We start from the raw sequence: 22383 nt of genomic DNA, 5'->3' as shown, positions 1-22383 counted from the left end.
ATTTTTAAATGATCAGGGAATTGAAGATAGAAAAGGACTTCTGGCCTAGGACAATTCAGCCGTGATGATGATGAGCACAAGGCTAGTTGGGATGACTAGGGGGCTAACCGTGCTCATAATTTCTTTTGTGTAATGAATAATGCAGCGACGTACTTCATGGACTTTTTATGCTCTTGACAGCTGGTAGGTCGAACGGCTTCCATTTTGTCACACAAAGATACAATTAAAGCAATCACAAAAATAATGCATTTTAGCACAAACAAGAGAAAATCTGCAGATGCTGGTTCCAGCCTTCCAACATCTGCAGATTTTCTCTTCTTTATGCTAAAATGCATTCTTATTTTTGTGAATGCTTTAATTATAGCTTTATGTGACTAAAAAGGAAGCCGTTCGACCTACCAGCTGTCAAGAGCATAAAAAGCCATTCCTTTTTAGACTCTCACATGGTGGATTGGATAGTGGACTACTTGACAGATAGACCTCAGTATGTGCGGTTGGGAGACTGTAGGTCTGACACGGTGGTCAGCAGCACAGGAGCGCCGCAGGGAACCGTACTCTCTCTGGTCCTGTTCACCCTGTACACATCAGACTTCCAATATAACTCAGAGTCCTGCCATGTGCAGAAGTTCGCTGATGACACGGCCATAGTGGGGTGTGTCAGGAATGGACAGGAGGAGGAGTATAGGAAACTGATACAGGACTTTGTGATATGGTGCGACTCAAACTACCTGCGTCTCAATATCACCAAGACCAAGGAGATGGTGGTGGACTTTAGGAGATCTAGGCCTCATATGGAGCCAGTGATCATTAATGGAGAATGTGTGGAGCAGGTTAAGACCTACAAGTATCTGGGAGTACAGTTAGACGAGAAGCTAGACTGGGCTGCCAACACAGATGCCTTGTGCAGGAAGGCACAGAGTCAACTGTACTTCCTTAGAAGGTTGGCGTCATTCAATGTCTGTAGTGAGATGCTGAAGATGTTCTATAGGTCAGTTGTGGAGAGCGCTCTCTTCTTTGTGGTGGCGTGTTGGGGAGGCAGCATTAAGAAGAGGGACGCCTCACGTCTTAATAAGCTGGTAAGGAAGGCGGGCTCTGTCGTGGGCAAAGTACTGGAGAGTTTAACATCGGTAGCTGAGCGAAGGGCGCTGAGTAGGCTACGGTCAATTATGGAAAACTCTGAACATCCTCTACATAGCACCATCCAGAGACAGAGAAGCAGTTTCAGCGACAGGTTACTATCGATGCAATGCTCCTCAGACAGGATGAAGAGGTCAATACTCCCCAATGCCATTAGGCTTTACAATTCTACCGCCAGGACTTAAGAACTTTTTAAAAGCTATTATTAATGCTTTTTGAGATAGTGATTTAGATGCATATCATATTTTTTACTGAGTTAAGTATTGTATGTAATTAGTTTTGCTACAACAAGTGTATGGGACATTGGAAAAAAAGTTGAATTTCCCCATGGGGATGAATAAAGTATCTATCTATCTATCTATTCGGCCGACCAGCTGTCAGGAGCATTTGCATCAGTTCCACTTACCTGTAGCCTATTCTCTGTTACATCTAATCAAGTTCTCTCTAATTTTCCTACTCTCATCTACAATTCAGTTATTTTATAGTGGCCAGTTAACCTGCTTGCAAATATTTAGGATGTAGAAGGAAATTATAGCACCTGGAAATTTGTGTCTTGGGGAGAATATGCAAACTTTACACAGACTATACCTCATGTCCAGTTTAAAGCTGGGATGCAGGAATTGTGTGGCAGGTCTACTTGCTGCATAATTATGCTCTCTAAATTATTGCAGCATAAGAGACATCTTGTATACGTACTGCATCTGGCACAAATTTCAAATATTGCTCTTAATATTTCAAAACTCTGAACCTGAAGGAATAGGAACTACATTCTGTAGAAATGTTGAAATATGTAAATAAGCAAGTATGTTGCTGATTCATTGTCATAAAAATCTCTTTCCAGCACATAAATTGCTTACTTCAGATCATACTTTGATGCCTACACATCAGTAATGGTTTGTTTGCAAATAGTATAAATGTATTTTTAAAATGTATTTTCTTCATCAGAACTTGATGCTTTGGATACCAATGATGAGTTGACTCCATTGGGCCGCATCTTAGCTCGGCTTCCTATTGAACCACGCCTAGGCAAAATGATGATTATGGGCTGCATTTTCCAGTAAGTCAAAGCAAAGATTACTTGAAAAAATTGTATTCAATAAAATCCAACAGTGCTTCTTTAGTACCAGGATATGGAATTCAAAACATTTATTAAACTATTTTTTCAAGATACAGTAGGGAATCTGCCCTTCCAGCCTAATAACTTGCACTGCCCGGTTAATTTACTAACCGATATGTCTTTGGAATATGGGAGGAAACTGGAACACCCGAAGGAAACCCACACATTTTACAGGAACAACATACAAACTCTTTATAAATGGCATTCTAATACCTCGAATTGGAATACTGTCACTTTAACTGCTACACTACATTTAGTGCATATTTCTGTGAAATTCGCCACATCCTGTTTAATGCATCCTTTTTGCCAAATGAGGATCTGTGAAACAAAATTGTGCTATGTATTAATAGGTGGCTTCTTTGTCTATAGATTACAAATTTAATTTGCTTTCGTTGTACTTCACATTAAGGATATTGAAATGGAAGCCTGTCTTTGAGATGTCTGTAAGAGAAAGGATTTCTGAGTGCCCTACATAATAGTTTCTATTTGAATAATTTCTGTAAATTAAACTTCTGCAACTTGAGATCTTAGGACAGATTGAAACTACATAATGACTTTAGTCCTGACATACAAATTCTTCGATATATCTTTAACACTTAATTATTTTCTATTTACATAGTTCTTGAATTAAATTTGTTTCTGATATTGTTCCAATATGTTTACATTCCAAGATTCCTTTCATACGTGTATGTAAATTCCAGGTAGGCAACAAAATGCTCCAAATGACCAGATGTTAAGTGAATGTGCACAGTGCGAGAATTTTGTGGACGATACGAAGATAGGTTGGGGGAGGCAGGTAGTTTTGAAGGAGTAGAGAAGCTGCAGAAGGGCTTGGACAGATTTGGAGAATGGGCAAAGAGTGGCAGATGGAATACAGTGACAGGAAGTGTATGGTTATGCACTTTGGTAGAAGAAGTAAAAGGGCAGACTATTTTCTAAATGGAGAGAAAATTTAAAAACGAGGGCACAGAGGGATTTGGGCACCCTTGTGCGGGATTTCAGAAAAGTTAATTTGCAGGTTGAGTGTGTGGTGAGGAAGGCAAATGCAATATTAACATTCATTTCAAGAGTACTAGAATATAGAGGCAAGGATGTATTGTTGAAACTTTATAAAGCACTGGTGAGGCCTCACTTGGAGTATTGTGAATAATTTGAGATCAAGAAGCTAAAGCTAGATGTATCAATATTACAGTGGAGTAAAGGGAATTACACAAGTATGTGAGAGGAGTTGGCCAGAAGCACTGGCAGGGATGACGGCAGAGCAGCAATGGCTGGAATTTCTGGATGCAGTTTGGAAGGTACAGGATATATATACATCCCAAAGAGAAAGAAGTATTCTTAAGGAAAGATGACACAACCATGCTAACAAGAAAAGTCAAAGCCAACATAAAAGCTAAAGAGAGGGCATATAATAGGGGAAAACTTAGTGGGGGAGTTAGAGGATTGTGAAGCTTTTAAAAACCAACAGAAAGCAACTAAAAAAGTCATAAAGGTAAAAAAAAAAAGGAATACGAAGGTGAGCTAGCCAGTAATATTAAAGAAGACAGCAAAAGTTTCTGAAGATATATAAAGTGTAAATAAAGAGGTGATAGTAGATATCGGACCACTGGATGATGCTGGAGAGGTAGCAATGGGGAGCAAGGAAATGCTGGATAAGTATTTTGTATCAGTCTTCACTATGGAAGAGTGCCAAAAGGTCAAGAGCATTTAGGGGGTAGAAATGAATGAAGTTGCCATTTCTTAGGAGAAGTCGCTTGGGGTACTGAAAGTTCTGAAGGTAGATAAGCCACTTGGAATAGAAGATACACTCGTCATGGTTCTGAAAGAGGTGGCTAAAGAGATTGTGAAGGCATTAGTAATGATCTTGCAAGAATCAATAGGTTCTGGCATGGTTCTGGAGGACTGGAAAATTACAAATATCTCTCCACTCTTCAAGAAGGGAGAGAGGCAGAAGAAAGGAAACTATGGGCCAGTTAGCTGGGAAGATGTTGGAATTGCTTATTAAGGACAAGATCTCAGGGTACTTGGAGAAACATGATAAAATAGGCCATAGTCAGCATGGTTTGCTCAGGGGAAAATATTGTCTGACAAATCTTCGAAGCAATAACAAGACAAAGGAGAATCAGTTAATGTTGCGTACCTAGATTTTCAGAAGGCATTTGACGAGATGCCACACATGAGGCTATTTAACAAGCTAGGAGTCCATGGTATTACAGGAAAGATTAGAGGAATGGATAAGACTGGCTGCTTGGCAAGAGGCAAAGCATGGGAATAAAAGAAGTTTTTTCTGGCTGGCTGCCGGTGACTAGTGGTGTTCCACAGGGATCTGTGTTGGGACCAATTCCTTTTGTATTATATGTCAGTGATTTGGATGATGGAATTTGTGCCTTTGTTGAAATGTTTGCAGTTGAAATGAAGATATGTGGAGGGGCAGGTAGTTTCAAGGAAGTAGAGAGACAAGGACTTAAGACTTTAGGAGAATGGACAAAGAAATGGCAGATGGAATAGTGTCAGGAAGTGTATGGTCATGCATTTTGATAGAAGAAATGGAAGGGTTGATTGTTTTCTAAATGGAGAAAAACTACAAAAGAGTCAGGGTAAGTCTGGTGAGGAAGGCAAATGCAATGTTAGCATTCATTTCAAGAGGACTAGAATAGAAAAACAGAGATGTAATGTTGACCCTTTATAAAGTACTGGTGAGGCCTCACTTGGAGTATCGTGAGCAATTTATCTTAGAAAGGATGTGCTGAAACTGGAGAAGATTCAAAGGATGCTCACAAAAATGATTCCACGATTAAATGGCTTATCACATAAAGAGCATTTGATAGCTCTTGGGGCTCTATTCACTGGAATTCAGAAGAATGAGGGGTGACTTAATTGAAATCTATTGAATGCTGAAAGCCTTGATAGAGTGGATGTGGAGAGGATGTTTCGTCTGGTGGGAGAGTCTAAGACCATGGAAACATTCTCAGAAAAGGGGACCATCCTTTTAGAATGGAGTTGAGGAGGAATTTCTTTAGCCAGTAAGTGGTGAATCTGTGGAATTCTTTGCCACAGGTAGCTGTGGAGACCAAGTCATTGGGTATATTTAAGGTAGAGGTTGATTGATTCTTGATTGATCTGGCATGATGGGATATGGGGGAAAGGCAGGAGATTGTCACTGAGATGAAAAATGGAACAGCTGTGTAGAAAGGCAGAGCAGACTCGATGGGCCAAATGGCCTAATTTGTTTCTATGTCATATGGTATTATGGTCATGCCTATATTAAGTTTTGCACCTGCTATCAGAGAACGAGGAGAACTCAGTGGATACTGGTGGTGCAAGTGTTATCAAACAAGATTTGATTCAAGTCAGCTTGCATCTGGAGTTCAATGCTATGAGCCTAAAGCTCCAACGGGGGTAAAACCTTAAATGGTTAAAAAAAAATAGAATTATGATAGTACACTAAACTTCTTCGAACTGCTTTGTGCAAGGGGTCTGGAAAATACATGGATACACTCAATTCCTCAACTTCTTCAAATGTGAGACCTAAATTAGAAAGTAAATTCCTGTTTAAGTTAAGTTTGGTTGCAGCAAAATTCAAGTTAGATTTGAATTTAGAATATGATGTTTTTAACATTGACTTGTTAAGGGTTTGGCATTAAACCAGTGATACATCTTGAGAAATCCATTAGTTGAAGTGTTCATTATTTTGTTTGAATGTGTCTAGTATGGCAAATGTTTTTCAGTATTTTGAAATGTCTTTAGTTATGAATGAAGTTGGAAAATGGATGAAAATCTTAAAGTGGATTGTTTTTATTTGTTGCAGTGTTGGTGATGCTGTGTGCACCATATCTGCTGCTACTTGTTTTCCAGAGCCTTTTATTAATGAAGGCAAACGTCTCGGCTATGTGCACAGGAATTTTGCAGGAACAAGATTTTCAGATCATGTGGCTCTACTTTCAGTATTCCAATCGTGGGATGATGCAAGGTATTCCAATGAATGGGCAGGGAAATTTATAAATACCAAACTGTATTCCATTTCTGCACAGTATTGCTATAATTCTGGCAAGTGAACTACATTTGAGCATTGATACGTTTTTATTCCTAGAATGGGAGGGGAAGATGCAGAAATCAGATTTTGTGAGCATAAAAGGTTAAACATGGCAACTTTACGGATGACGTGGGAAGCTAAGGTTCAGCTGAAGGACATTCTCATCAACTCCGGCTTTCCTGAAGGTACATGAATATTTTTTAATCTTTTAAAATCTAGCGCACTGTTGCCAGGTTGTTTGTTCATTCTAGTTGGTGCTCTTATGAGGGGTGATTGTTAAGTTTGTGGCCTAAGGAAATGGGTTATTAACATCAAACTTACTGCATAATCACTCAAGGAGTTGACCTTACATGCGCATGTAACGAGAGCTGTATAACTCATCTCTTTCTACCTTCGGCCACAAACTTATCAATCACCCATCTGTGGACACTTTCTGGAGGTCCAAGATCCGTATGCTCCATGACTGCTGGACTAAGTGTGTAAATGTAGGAGGGGACTATGTTGAAAAATAAATGTACTAGGTTTACTAAAATTGACTCCTACTTTAGGCCACAAACTCATGAATCACTCCTCGTACAAAATACATTTTTTTAATATCAGGAATCATAGAGCATAATATAATTAAATTTGCTCATTGTGTGAGGACTGCTATTAAATAGTCTTGATAGAATGCACTGGAGACAGCACTAAGTGAATACTGTCAGCCTGTCATACACAATGCTAATTCTAAAAAAAATCATAGAATCTTAAAACTTGGGGTTTGTCAGTTTGGTCTATTAATTTTATGCCAATACTTCAAAGAATTATTGAAAGAGCCACGTATTTGTCTCCCTTGCAGCAGAACAATATTTTGCCTTTAGTTTTTTTTAAAAAAAAATCCTTTTGCGGTTTAAACATTAAGTTTTCTTACTTAAATCTTCCAGGCTAATCTTCTGAATTAGGGCAACCTTTGCATACAAACTCCACATTCTTTCATTCATTTAACATTCATAGATCTATCTCCTGTCTTTAATATTCTCAATGAGAACTGACAGAACTGCTAAGGTTCACTACCTTCTGGTGACCTGAATGGCAGACTTTTATATTGTAAACTCAAGAGATTCAGCAGATGCTGGAAATCTTGAGCAACGTATTCAAAGTGCTAGAAGAACTCAGCAAATCAGGCAGCATCTTTTATATTGTGATTTCAAGCCAGGTTCATGCCAGCTGATACTTCCTTGATTTGATATTGTTTAGGAGGGAATATGTGTTTTTTAAACAAGTACAGTTTGAATATTGAACAAAGGTTTCTCTCTTTCATTCCTTCTCAATAGAATGTCTGATGACACAGGTATTTAATAATACCGGACCAGATAATAATCTTGACCTGATTATTTCGCTTCTGTGTTTTGGACTGTATCCTAATGTCTGCTACCACAAGGAAAAGCGGAAAATATTAACAACAGAGGGGCGCAATGCACTTATCCACAAGTCTTCTGTCAATTGTCCTTTCAGCAATCAAGATTCAAAATATCCTTCTCCGTTCTTTGTGTTTGGGGAAAAGGTGAGTAACACAACTGAGCATTTCTCATTGTCCAGAGCAAGATGTATAGCTATTTTGGACTCAGGTCATAATTTCACATTCAAATTCATTACTACCATAATCCTTAATTCTTTTTGCAGAATATTCAAGATAACTTCGGTGGGAGTGGAAATTGAGGACTAAATTTATCTTTTATTTTATTCTCCACTTTCCAATTTACCCTCTTTCACCACAATCCCCAGCTATTATCTAATTCTAATCCTCATTAAAACGAGGTACAATGTAAATTGAGAAGCATATTTTAATGTATAAGGAATGGTCAATTTTTGACTTCCATTGGTTCATATACTGTAGTTAGCTTTTCTCCAAGAATGCAGTGATCCTTAGGGAATGTTGAAAACTTGAAACAAGAATTCTGATCACATTAATCCAGCCATTGAACTTTCTGACTTGTGCAACAGGGATATCCTGTGCAGAAACAATTGAACACATGGATTGAGAGATTATTGAATTCAGTAAAATCAATTAACTGGTAGCTATGCATGTTGAAACAAAATTTAAGATGTATTTTAAATTGAATATTTCAGGGAATATTGTTCTCCCAATCTGCTTTGAATTCTCCTTTCAGCTTTAATATGCTGCAAGGCAGCATGATTCCTTGATTCTTAAGTTAAGTTGGATTACACGTTTTATTGGATCTAATCATGCAGTTTGATGCAAAAGTTCCTTCCTTGGCTGTTTGGAAAGCTGCAGTCCAGTCACATTCTAAGTGTTAAATACAAGTTTTCCAAGATGAAGCAGACAATGTGAATAAACGTAATAGTCTTTGAACAGTGTTCAAGAATTTCTTTCTGTCTTACCAAAGTTAGTGGACTTTGAAACTGGATGCTAATTTAATACTGATTCTTAATGTGTTACACCAGATACAGTCTTTGTGGGACAAAACTATTTATAGCAACAATTATTTATTTATATATATAACCTTTTTTTTTCCTTTTGTTCTTTTAAATGAAGTGTTTGGGAAAATCAATGGATGTTTAGATTACTTGGGTATGTGATTCTTTATTATTCTTCAGATCCGAACCCGTGCTGTATCTGCAAAGGCGATGACTTTAGTTAGTCCACTCCAACTGCTGTTTTATGGTTCAAAGAAGGTGACAGGAAATGGTGATATTATTTTGATGGATGAATGGTAAGAAACTTTAAATTGGTGTTTTTGAATGTTTCAGCATGATTCTTGAAGGAATATTATTTACAGTTTTCTGTTATTTTCAAGATATGTGTTTTACTAGTGATCTCAGCAATATTTTGCCTTTGAGTTGATGGCAAGTCACAAGCTTAGTGACTCCATTAGTGTTTTGGAGGTCTAGGAATGATGATGCATTTCCAGCATCCTCTTGAAGGGTGATAGCATTCCCATGTTTTTGTGCAGGAGAAGGCATTTAAATGATGCAAAAAGACTAAATAAACTCAATAAAAAGGCGGGATCTATCCTTGGCTACGGTGGTGGAACAGAGGTCACTAAACAAACTGTTATTCATTATGGACAATCAGGCACATCCTCTCCATGACCTCCTTGATAAGCAGTGGAGCAGCACCCTTCCGAACAGACTCAACCAGCTCCGCTGTCACAAGGATCGTTACAGAAAATCTTCCCTACCAAATTCAATAAGCGTATACAACAGTTCACCTCTGTGCAACAGGAGAGCACACATCATAGTACAATAGTCTCTGTTTTATTATTTCACACATGATTATTGCACAGTACTGCACATTGGTAAATTATTGTGTATATTATTCTGTATTTTATTATTAATATATTATTATTAATTAGTATTGCTAAATGTGTTTTTAAATACTGCTGCTGTAACAAGATAACTGCCCTCCAGGGAACAATAAAGTTCTTATTATTAAGAGCATATATGAATGTTATAAATTTCAGTAAGGTAATGTCAGGTTGGTTTTGACTTGTTTTATAGGCAGCCCTCCCAGTGTTCCCAAATGGTTTCTCTCTCTTGACTTGCTGAGTGTTTCCAGCAAATTCTGTCTTTGGTTTTCAAAGTCAAAGTTGAGTTTATTGTCAAACACACAAGAGCATGTGTGCACAGATGCAATGATGTGTAGTGTGTGTAGGCCTCCGTTAATCTCGATAGACCATGGATTTGCACCTTGGAAAATTTCCAGGGCACAAGCCTGGGCAAGGTTTTTTTTTAATGGAAGACTGGCAGTTGCCCATACTGCAAGTCTCCCCTCTCCACACCACCGATGTTGTCCAAGGGAAGGGCATTACAGATGCAATGATAACTCACTTGCAACAGCATAACAGGCATATACAGTAGCATATAAGCATCATTCACAGGAAAAACATAAATCAGTAATAAATTATTTTACAAGAAAACACAATTAGACCAAAAACAAAAGTCCATTTTAGTGCAAGTTGGTCAAAATGTTCATAGCGTTGCTGAACTGTAGTTATTAGGGTTTTGCTGGCTCATTCAAGAACCAAATGGTTGAAAATAGCTGTTCTTGAACCTGGTGGTGAGGGAGTTAAGACTTCTGTACCTTCCGCCTGAAGGTAGCTGCGAATTCACAGCATGGGCCATGCGGTGGGAAGACTTGATAGATGTTGCAATTTTGAAGCAGTATCCCCATTAGACACTACCAGTAGTGGAGGGAGAAATGCATGTGATGTCCTTTTTTCTTTTAAGATGACAGTGCTCTCAAATGTGACAGCTTTTACAGGACCAACTAAAGGTGTTACTGTCTTTTAAACATCTTTCTTTAATTATCGCAATACTCTTCTGAACAGTAAGAACTTCAGATACTGCAGATCTACCCCATCAGTGAGTTGCTCATTGGTGGAGGAGCTGGACCTGCTGCAGTTGTAACAGCAAGTGATTGTCTTGGATGTTTTTCTTATGATCACAAAACCCTGTTGGACATATATAATGTGGAGTACACTCAGGCCCCACATAATGCTGCCCTGCATAGCACTTATTCGTTACAATGTGGTTATTCAATTTTTATTGAAGTATTTTTAAATGACAAAAGTTCATTCTAAACAACACAGAACTTTTCAAGACGGTAAACATTCAATCAGCCAATGAGATTTCTTTACATATGCTCTGAGTTGCTCACAGCCAATTATGTATTAGTTCACACTCTGCCTTCCCCGCATGTATAAATATTCTTGCTCCCTCACCAATTTATTCTATTTTTTCCCCCACCTATAATGTCTGGAAAATGGTCTGCAACTTCCAGTGAGGGTAGTACATCTAAGATATCTAGGGAAAGCATCAGCATGGATGTGAAACTGCAAGTGATGCCACCTAAGGATGTTAATGATGGCGATGTTGAAGAACTACTGCATTCTCTTGGTGAAAGCCTTAATAACAAAGAGCTTCGAGAATTGACAGAGCAACAAATCCTGGTTGAATCTGAAGACGTGGATGGAAGAAGAGAAAGCACCAGCAAAAAAACCTCACCACAAAATTCCTCAGCACAAGCATCACCAATCATGGACTGGTTCATTGATAGCAGCTCTGACCGGGAGTGAGGCAACAAGGCAGAGAGAGAAGTGTTCTCGAAATGATTTCTGCTACTGAAAACTGCTTTCTGAGAGGAAACAAGAAAAGGTAGTCAAATCTTGATGCCTACTTGAAGAAGAAGCCAAAGTTAGAGGAAGAGCCACAGCCTGGTCCCTCCTCTAACATGTAACCACCACCTGCTTCTCTCTGCTGCTGCTGTGATGTGTACAGGTCAGGCCTATTTGCATGTTTGTTACTCCATGAATTACTGTGTATACATAAAATAATACATAGCTTGGGTTTGATTTTCTAAAAATCAGACACACGTCCATTTGCATAATGTCATAATGACCCCGCGTAGCACTGATTTACATAGCGCTCTTACCTCTGAGGAATGCATCCTCAGCAATAAGTGGGGTTTGAGTGTACTACAAGTCTAGTTCACTGGTTAACTGTCAAGACTGATGCTAGGGAAGCTGCGAGGCCTCATGTTACGGTGTCATCTATTTCAGCTGCCCAGGAAGTGTGGCACGGCATCCATGTTGGATTTGGGGAAGGGTTGTCCCTTTCCATCAGTGCTGCCCTATTGTGTTGGTTTGGTGAAAACAAGCTGCGGGCTTGTTTTTGGTGACAACATTCATGGACTCAGACTTGGCACACACTTGGACTTTTTGTGTGACTGCATGCTTACTGCTATTTTATATGTGCTATATATGCCTTGTACTGTTTATGACTGTTGGTATTGTGTTTTGCACCTTGCCCCTGGAGGAAAGCTGTATTCATGTATGGTTGAATGACAACAAAACTTAAATTTGTACTGTTTGGGAATTTGAACTTGAATGATGTCAATTCTGAATCTATGCTGCCAAGTTCCCATGTATCCCATGCCTCATAACTTTGTGGATGAAAGTCTTAGAAAAATGATATTGACTTGTTCCTATTAATTATTTTTATTGAAAATACAAAAACAGCTTTTAATAAGGACAGACTTTTGAATTGCAATAGATGTCCATAGCTAGTTTATTTGAGAGCAATGTAGCTGGTCACTCGATATCCTGTCTTCCCCATAACCCTGCAAATTCTTTCCTTTCAAATATTCAATCAGCTCTCTTGAATGCTATAACTGAATATGTTTCCACTGTTAACCTAACAATGTACTCCTGACTCAAACCAACTGTTTTAAACTTGTCTCATGTTAACTATTTTTGGCTTTTTGCTAACTAATTCATTTTCTGTTCTGGGTTTTTCACCCTTCTCAAGTACACAGCTTACTCTGTTCCAAAGGAGACACACTCCAGCCTCTCTGCTCTCTAATTCATTCCTGAAATCATATGGGAAAATCTTCTCTGACCCATTCTTAGGCCTTCAATTCTTATTTTAAAAAGCCTGGACACAATCTTCACTTAGCAGCCAAAACAACTTTTGATGGAGGTTTGCTTTGATTTTCTTTTATTTTCCAATCACCAGGGTCACATTTGCTTTTTTTAAAACCACCAACTTAACCTGTCCAGTTTAACTTGTCCTTGATTTATGCATTTACATTCCAAATTTCTTTTATCAGTGTGGCTCTTTCAGAATTATGCTCTCTAGTGAATACCGTAGATTCCGGACTACAGAGCGCACCTGATTAAAAGCCGCTGGCTCTAATTTTAGAAATAAAATCAATTTTTTAATTGTAAAGGCCGCATCGGATTTTAGGCCGCACCGGATTTTCGGCCGCAGGTGTCCCACGTTGTAATATGAGATATTTACACAGAAAGATATTACACGTGAGGATTTTTTTAACTTTTAATTAAATCCATATGGTAACAAAAACAAATACCTATTGCAAATGCTTTTTTTCGAACCGTGCCCGTACGCGGCTACTTTTAAATATACGTTGCGTATACTTCTTTACTGAACAACATTCCAATATCTCCTAACGACTGGTAAAAAAATATATATATTGCAGCCTACCAGGAAAAGTTATTGATCACCTTTAACTTAAAAGCAAAGTTCGCTCAGATCCAAAGCCGCTCGTGTAATGCGCTCCCCCCCCTCCTTTCCGTTTATCGCAAACCGGCATTTTCCCACAAGACACCGCGAAACCGGGTGTGACGTCATAGCATCCCGCGATGTAGTACAGAAAACAAATATAGTTTAAACTAAGTAGGCAGCACAATGCTTCGAGTGTTTTCCATGTTGATGAGGGTGAGTACAAATGACTGATTTACAATAATTTAATTGTGAAAGTGCGCTTGATTTATCGTACAATTTCATTGGACCTCTGTGAACTACTCATCAATTTTATTGGTCTACTGTTATGAGGCAAAATGTTTACGAGGCGGCATGAAAAAAATCATGCATTAGCCGCTTCGGATTATTGGCCGCAAAGTTCAAAGCTGTTCAAAATGTGGGAAAAAAGTAGCGGCTTAAAATCCGGAATCTACGGTAGTTGTTCCCTTCATTTTTCTCATGGAAATGAGACACCTTGTTTATCTGAAATAAGTTTTATGCGCTCTGTGCCCACTAAACAAACTGCATGTTGTTGAAGTCAATTACTAGCCTCAGCACAGTACACAACACTTCCAGGCTTTATATCATTGCAGTTTTTGGAATTAGTCTGGATATATTTTGACTGAATCTATTAGAAATATGTAGTGGTTATAGTTCCAATACCAGGAGGAATACTACTGTTCATTTCAATCTAGTCCAAAACAATGCCCTTTGCCACTAGCCTTTGTTCCTAATTACTACTTTTAAAAAATTATTCTCACTGCTTACTGCTCCTGTTCTGCCATGAGCTTCAAATTTTTTTATAAGCCAGTTAGTTATCACTTTATTAAACAACTTTTGATTCCATTTACATTATATGAACTGCATTTCCTGCTTGTCCCTCTCTGTTTTGTCACCATTTCCCCCCCCCCCCCCCCACTTATATAATCTTGCACCTGGGATTCATTTATCTTTTTAGAGATTCAACACGGAACATATCCTTCTAGCCCATTCTGCCCCACCGCCCAGCATCCACCAATTTAACCCTAGCCTCATCACAAGGCAATTTACAATGACCAATTAACCTACTAACCGGGGTGTCTTTGGACTGTGGAAGGAACCCATATTTCATGCGGGGGACGTGCAAACTCCTTGCGGAGGACACCAGGATTGAACTCTGATGGGGCGAGCTGCAATAGCGCGGTGCTAACCGCTGCGCTACTGTGTTTTTGTTGTACAGTTTAACCCATTCAGTGATAATAAAGTGGAGCTTTGAATTTTATCCAGTGTGCAATCAGATACTCACCTTATCAGATGAAATTTGTATGTTACATTGTAAGTTATGCCATATTCTTTAACTTGTTCTTCTCAAAAGATCTCTGTGTCAAGTTTAGCCATCTTAGAAAGGCTGTAAAACGATACTTTTATGATTTATCTCTTTTTTTTGCAGCAAGACTTGTTTCCTGAGAAAATAAGTGCAGATGTTTGTTGAATGATTGTTTCCCGGGAGGGTGGCCGCAGAGCAACCGTACCATTTTGATCCTTTTTGTGTTGGTTGCTTGAAATGCTTAAGATATTATAATTTTTGCCTTGTAGGATAAAGTTGAAGATGTCACACTATGCTGCAGCTGCAATTGTTGCTTTGCGCGCAGGAATGGAGGCACTGGTTGTCGAAGTTGCTAAGGATCCTGAATTTGTACGGCATCTGGATCCCAAACATGAACGGTTGCTGAATGTGATTCGGCAGGTTTCAAAACCTGGGGCAGCAGGCATTAATCTTATGGTAAACTCAAGGTAAACTGCATTTTAAGTATTCAGAACACTCAGTGATCCAGCTGAACTGTTCCATAAACTATTCCAGCTGCTACCATCCAGGAAACGGTACTGCAGCATAAAAGCCAGGAGCAACAGACGCTGGGACAGCTTCTTCCACCAGGCCATCAGACTGATTAATTCACACTAACACAATTATAAGCTATATAGACTGTCCTGTTGTATATCTTACTGTACGTGGTATTTATGACAAATTACTATAATTTGCACACTGCACATTCAGACGGAGACATAACGTAAAGATTTTTGCTCCTCATTTATGTGGAGGATGTAAGAAATAAAGTCAATTCAATTACCGTAGATTTCGCACTACAGAGCGCACCTGATTAAAAGCCGCTGGCTCTAATTTTAGAAAGAAAATCAATTTTGTACTTGTACAAGCCGCACCGGATTTTCGGCCGCAGGTGTCCCACGTTGTAATATGAGATATTTACACAGAAAGATATTACACGTGAGGATTTTTTAACTTTTAATTAAATCCATATGGTAACATAATCAAATACATATTGCAAATGCTTTTTTTCGAACCGTGCCTGTAACGCGGCTACTTTTAAATATACATACGTATTGGTAACACACAAATTACGTTGCGTATACTTTTTTACTGAACAACATTCCAATATCTCCTAACGACTGGTAAAAAATATATATACTGCAGCCTACCAGGAAAAGTTATTGATCGCCTTTAACTTAAAAGCAGCGTTTTCGCTTGGGTCTAATATGCTCGCCCCCTCCTTCCCGTTTATCGCAAACCGGTATTTCCCACAAGACGCGGCGAAACCGGGTGTGACGTCATAGCATCCCGGGATGTAGTACTGAAAACAAATATAGTTAAAACACATACTAACAAATGAATTACTAAGCGAAAATATTATAAACTAAATAACTGCCATAAAGGCAGCACAATGCTTTTCTTCGAGTGTTTTCCATGTTGATGAGGGTGAGTACAAATGACTGATTTACAATAATTTAATTGTGAAAGTGCGCTTGATTTATCGTACAATTTCATTGGACCTCTGTGAACTACTCATCAATTTTATTGGTCTACTGTTACGAGGCAAAATGTTTTTGGCGGCATGAAAAAAAATCATGCATTAGCCGCACCATAGTAAAGGCCGCAGTGTTCAAAGCTGTTCAAAATGTGGGAAAAAAGTAGCGGCTTATAATCCGACATCTACGGTATATTAAGTTTCAGTGCTCTCAGAGCACTCATTAATTAGCATTCATAAACTGATCAATGTGAATTCTAATGCTTCAATGCAAAGCTTTCAGAAAAGTCCTCAGAAGGCTGTATAAAGAGGGAACTGTTAGTTACTAACCAACCACCATATAAATTGGTTGTTCCTAAGGGTTCTTTTACCTTAAGCTCCCTAATTGCCTCGGGTGCATTACATAGCACCCAATCCAGGATAGCTGAACCCCTAGTAGGCTCAAGGACAAACTGCTCTAAAAAGCCATCCCTTAGATGTTCAACAAACTCTCTCTTAAGATCCATTACCAACCTGATTTTCCCAATCGACCTGCATGTTAAAATCTTGCATGACTACCATAACATTGCCCTTTTGACACACCTTTTCTATTTCCTGTTGTAATCTGTGGTCCACCTGCCAGCTACTGTTGAAAGGCCTGTATATAACTGCCATCAGGATCCTTTTACCTTGCAGTTTCTTAACTCAACCCTCAAGGATTAAACATCTTCTGATCCTATGTCACGTCTTTCTACCGACTTGATGTCATTCCTTACCAGTAGAGCCACACCACCCCTTCTGCCTATCTTCCTATCCCTCCAATATAATGTGTAACCTCGGATATTCCCAACTACAGCCATTCTTCAGCCACAATTCAGTGATGGCTGCAACATCATACCTGGCAATCTGTAGTACTGCAACAAGATCATCCACCTTATTTCTTATACTATGCACATTTAGATACAACACCTTGAGTACCGTATTTGCTATCCTTTCTGATTCTGCTTCCCTAATGTTTTGATACTCAGCCCGTTAGCTGTGGCTAAATCCCATCACCTGCCTGCCCTACCTGACAAGTGTGCATGCTATCTTTACTTTTTTTTACCATCTATCCTATTCTGAGTCCCTTCACTCCGGTTCCCACTCCCCTGCCAAATTAGTTTAAACCCTCGCCGACAGCTCTACCAGACCTGCCTGCAAGAATATTGGTTCCCCTCAGCATCAGGTGCAACCTATCACTTTTGAATAGGTCAGAACCACCCCCCAGAAGAGATTCCAATGATCCAAAAACCTGAAATTCTGCCCCCTGCAACAATTTCTCAGCCACGCATTTATTTGCCAAATTATACTGTTTCTACCCTTACTGCTGCGTGCCACAATCTGGAAATTACTACCCAGGAGGTCCTGCTTCTCAGCCTTCTACCTAGCTCTCTAAATTCTCTTTTCAGGACCTCTTTTCCTTCCTATGTCATTGGTACCAAATGTACCAAACTTACTACTGCTCCCCTTCCCTCTCCCAAAATGTGGATGCGATCTGACATCTGCCTGACCATGGCACCCAGAACGCAACGTGCCATCTGGGTGTCCACAGAATCTCCTGTCTGTTCCCCTCACTGTTGAGTCCCCTATCACTACCTCTCCCTTCTTCTCTCTCTTTCCTTTCTGCACCATGGACCCATGCTCAGTGCCTGTAACCCAGTTGCCGTGGCATTCTCCTGGGAGGCCATACACCACAAAAGTACCCTATTGAGGAGAATGGCCACAGATGTGCTCTGCTCTAATTACCTATTTCCATTTCTCCTGACAGTCACCCAGTTACTCACCTCATGCAACTTCGGGGTGATTACTTCCCTGTAGCTTTGATCAATTACTTCTTGCTCTCCCGAACAAGTTCAAGGTCATCCAGTTGCTGCTCTAGTTCCCTAACACGTTCTTCAAGGAGCTGCAGCCAGGTGGACTTTACATAGATGTAGCTCACTGGGAGACTCTGGGTCTCCCAGTTCTCCAACATCCGGCACGAAGAACACACCACAGCCATTTAAATGATAAAGTAAGGCAGATGAATCTTCCCCAATATTGTCAGCAGTACTGTGCAATATGTCCAAATAAACCATTTTCACCTGTACCTTTAGGCTGGCTAAGTTTCATTTATATATTTGCCATAGATTTTCAGCCAAGTTTCTTGTTCATCAATGATTCCTGTTTGTGAATGTGTGTGAATAAAGGAGCAGGCATAGGTAGTTGTCTGTGTTTCCCATGTAACAAAGTGGGTTGGAGATAAGTCTTTACCAATGGAGGTGTAAGGCGCTCCTTCCCTCCACTGGCCTGTAGATCAACCCTGGAAAAGGTGTAGCACTTCCTTAGTGCCCCCCCCCCCCCCCCCAAGATCAGGGTCACGTGAAGCCATGGGAGCAGGTGGTGGATGGTTGTATAATCAGCTGGTGCATACTAAGATGATACTAAGGTAGGTGGTGTTGTGGATAATAAAGTAGGTTTTCAAAGCTTGCAGAGAGATTTAGGCCAGTTAGAAGAGTGGGCTGAACGATGGCAGATGGAGTTTAATGCTGATAAGTGTGAGGTGCTACATTTTGGTAGGACTAATCCAAATAGGACATACATGGTAAATGGTAGGGCATTGAAGAATGCAGTAGAACAGAGTGATTTAGGAATAATGGTACATAGTTCCCTGAAAGTGGAATTTCATGTGGATAGGGTGGTGAAGTAAGCTTTTGGTATGCTGGCCTTTATAAATCAGAGCATTGAGTATAGGAGTTGGGATGTAATGATAAAATTGTACAAGGCATTGGTAAGGCTGAATTTGGAGTATTGTGTACCACCGAATTATAGGAAAGATATCAACAAAATAGAGTACAGAGAAGATTTACTAGAATGTTACCTGGGTTTCAGCACCTAAGTTACAGGGAAAGGTTGAACAAGTTAGGTCTTTATTCTTTGGAGCGTAGAAGGTTGAGGGGGGACTTGATAGAGGTATTTAAAATTATGAGGGGGATAGATAGAGTTCATGTGGATAGGCTTTTTCCATTGAGAGTAGGGGAGATTCAAACAAGAGGACATGAGTTGAGAGTTTGGGGGCAAAAGTTTAAGCGTAACACAAGGGGGAATTTCTTACTCAGAGAGTGGTAGCTGTGTGGAACGAGCTTCTGGTAGAAGTGGTAGAGGCAGGTTTGGTATTGTCATTTGAAGTAAAATTGGATAGGTATATGGACAGGAAAGGAATGGAGGGCTATGGGCTGAGTGTGGGCCAGTGGGGCTAGGTGAGAGTAAGCATTCGGCACGGATGAGAAGGGCCGAGATAGCCGGTTTCCATGCTGTAGTTGTTATATGGTTATATCATGTCCTTTTCATGCGACCACTGACAAGAGGCAGACAGTCTCTGAAGAGTATTGATAATGATTGGGGTCACCCATCTTGTGATGACTCTGCCCAGAAGAAGGCAGTGGTAAACCACTTTTGTAGAAGGATTTGCCAAGAACAATAATGGTCATAGAAACACTATGATCACTCATGCCATATAACACGGCACATAAAGAATGAACAAGCCACTTCTCTGTCTGAACATTCCGATTGAAGACCTATTTGACCTATTATAAGAAGTACCATTTTGTTCATAAGCAATTTATATGATTAAATGGTATGCCTTGATTGAATAGAGAGAAGTATTAACTGGAAAAATTAGCAACTAAGTTGTGCAATTTGCATAATTTTTCCTTACTGTTAATTTGACTAATGAAATTTACTATCTTAATTTTATTTCTTACAGATTTGGTGATGGTCCTCGTCCTCCCAAGATGGCGCGTTACGACAATCAAGGATTTGGTGGAAGAGGGAGTGGTCGTGGTTCAGGTTATAGGGGAGGAGGAGGTTATGGTGGGTCCCGCGACAGTTATAGTTCTGGATATTTTTCTGGAGGAGGGAGAGGAGGAGGTGGTGGATACAATAGCTACCAAAGTGGAGGATATGGTAGCTACCAAAGTAAAGGTGGATATGGTGGTAAGCTGGATGCTGGTGGATTTGGTGCTAACAGGAGTGATGGTGGATTTGGTGGTGGCCGTGCTGGTGCTGGTGGGTTTGGTGGTGGCCGTGGTGGCGCTGGTGGATATGGCGGTAGCCGTGGTGGTACTGGTGGATATGGTGGTAGCCAGGGTACTGGTGGTGGATATGGTGGTAGCCAGGGTACTGGTGGTGAATATGGTGGTAGCCAGGATGGTGATGGCAGTGGATACGGTGGTAGCCTGGGCGGCAGTGGATACGGTAGTAGCCTGGGTAGTGGTGGATATGGTGGTAACAAGAGTGGTGGTGGATTCAGTAGTAATCAGGATGGTGGTGGATACGGTGGCAACAGGAGTGGTGGATACAGTGGTAGCCAAGGTGGTAGTGGTTATAGTGGCAACAGGAGTGGTGGTTACAGTGGTAGCCAGGGTGGTGGTGGATACAGTGGTAGCCAGGGTGCTGGTGGATACAGTAGTGGCCTAGGTGGTAGTGGACACGGTAGTAGCCAGGGTGGTGGATACGGTGGTAGCCAGGATGGTGGTGGCGGTGGATACGGTGGTAGCATGGGTGGTGGTGGAGGATATGGTGGTAATCAGGGTGGTGGTGGAGGATACAGTGGTGGTGGAGGATATGGTGATAACCAGGGTGGTGGTGGAGGATATGGTGGTAGCCTGGGTGGTGGATACAGTGGTAACCGCAGTGGTGGTGGTGGATATGGAGGGAACCGGAGTTTTGGGGCAGGTTATGGAGGAGGATATGAAGGCAAAGGTGTCTTCTAGAAAAATGCAGATGACCAAAAGTTGCATTTGTGCACAATTTATATTGATTGATAAGTAACATGGCTTTGTATTAATTATTTTATGTACAACAGTGCATGCACATTGCAAATGTGATCAGTTTCAGTTCTGCAAATACTTTCTGTACTTAGTGTGCACTTACAGCAAGGGTATATACTTATGATATCTAAAATACCAATTAAAATGTCCAAGCACATTGAAGTGTAGAGTGGATGGTTTTCAATGTGTTCGTATTTTTGTTGTATTGCAGAAGAAATAAAAGTTGGAAAAAAGATGTGTTTTTGCATAATTAAATACATTGATGACAATAGTAAAATTAAATTCTTTTGCTACCTATTATTTTAGGTCCATTCAATAAATGAACATGTTGCTGCAAACTTATAAAAAGCTCAAATGGAGAGGTATTGTCACAATGCCTTATATTAAAAGTTATTACCTTATATTAAAATGAATGGATTTTATAAACAGATTACTACAGCCAGTCGTGAGTCCTGTGCCAGTGAGTCAAGGGAATACAGCAAGTATTCTGTACCAACAAAAATTTCACTTGCACCAGTATTTTGACCAATGCTTATTCCTCATTCCATATTACTGAAGTTTATCTGGTCATGGATTTCATTGGTCTTTGTGTGGCCATGATATACCCTTGAAAATCTGCTGGTTGAGAATGGGTCATCAGTGGAGCCATGTAGGATTTGTTATTGGGCCCATTGTTAGTATTTTATTAATGATCAATGTCTGAGTTTTAGAACAAAATGTTTATTTGTTCATTATACCGAGAAGCATGTAACAGTCAGGGTTAGATTTGGCTTGACCACTATAAGCAGATGTTTATCTGCAGGGGATTGGATGTGACTGGTCAGCGGTGGATACTAGAATTTCAGAGTGGAAAAGATTAAAAAAATACTATTCACAAAGACAGTGTGAGTGTGGCGCATCTGGGCATTCTTCGGACTAAAAGATTGTTTGAAGAAGAGATCTAGGCATTATTGTGTATGGACCTCAAATGATTCATGGTCATTGCTGTGGCAATGTATTTTTAAGAGAGGTTCAGTGGAAACCAAAACCTTTTTTTAAATTTTGACATTCAATGTTGACTTTGTGGTAGACAATCAATTTTGGTTTCCCTTAAAGCTGGGTGATAGTAAATAATTGGAAAGGTGCTGAGGCAGCTACAACTTTACCACTGTTTGCAGCATTAAAGTTATCAGGGTAGACACAATAGAGTGGTCTCTATGTCCCGAGAAGCATAGGTATAGTGACTTTTGATTCCATCAGATGATACACAACTTTTCAGTTTATTTTCTGTATCATTGCATTTTAAAGATCCATTCCCTACAATTTCCCTGCAAGTCTCCCTGAAAAGGAATTGCTTCCAGCTTTTCCAGCAGGTTATCCTTCTAGGGAATCTGAGATTTGCCTAATCTGAAAATGTTGTACTACAATTTTGCCAGACACTTAACA

The 22383-nt window shown here is 39.9% G+C and overlaps 1 protein-coding gene across 3 annotated transcripts in view; it reads left to right on the top strand.

The window, feature by feature from the left end:
- dhx9 (DEAH (Asp-Glu-Ala-His) box helicase 9) overlaps positions 1-21253 on the top strand; it is an 89601-nt gene extending 68348 nt beyond the window's left edge. For 2 of the 3 annotated variants that reach the window (XM_073063282.1, XM_073063283.1), the window contains exons 22-28: positions 2083-2194; positions 6063-6224; positions 6345-6472; positions 7601-7830; positions 8886-9001; positions 14907-15104; positions 19893-21253. In XM_073063282.1, the coding sequence (XP_072919383.1) occupies positions 2083-2194; positions 6063-6224; positions 6345-6472; positions 7601-7830; positions 8886-9001; positions 14907-15104; positions 19893-20901 (1955 nt within the window). In that variant the 3' untranslated portion in view covers positions 20902-21253. The remainder of the gene's footprint in view (positions 1-2082; positions 2195-6062; positions 6225-6344; positions 6473-7600; positions 7831-8885; positions 9002-14906; positions 15105-19892) is intronic. The other variant, XM_073063284.1, reaches the window with a different exon arrangement.
- The last annotated feature ends 1130 nt before the right edge of the window (positions 21254-22383 follow it).

This window comes from Hemitrygon akajei, chromosome 12, assembly GCF_048418815.1.
Source record: "Hemitrygon akajei chromosome 12, sHemAka1.3, whole genome shotgun sequence".
Lineage (NCBI taxonomy): Eukaryota > Metazoa > Chordata > Chondrichthyes > Myliobatiformes > Dasyatidae > Hemitrygon > Hemitrygon akajei.
This window is presented reverse-complemented; position numbering and strand designations above follow the sequence as displayed.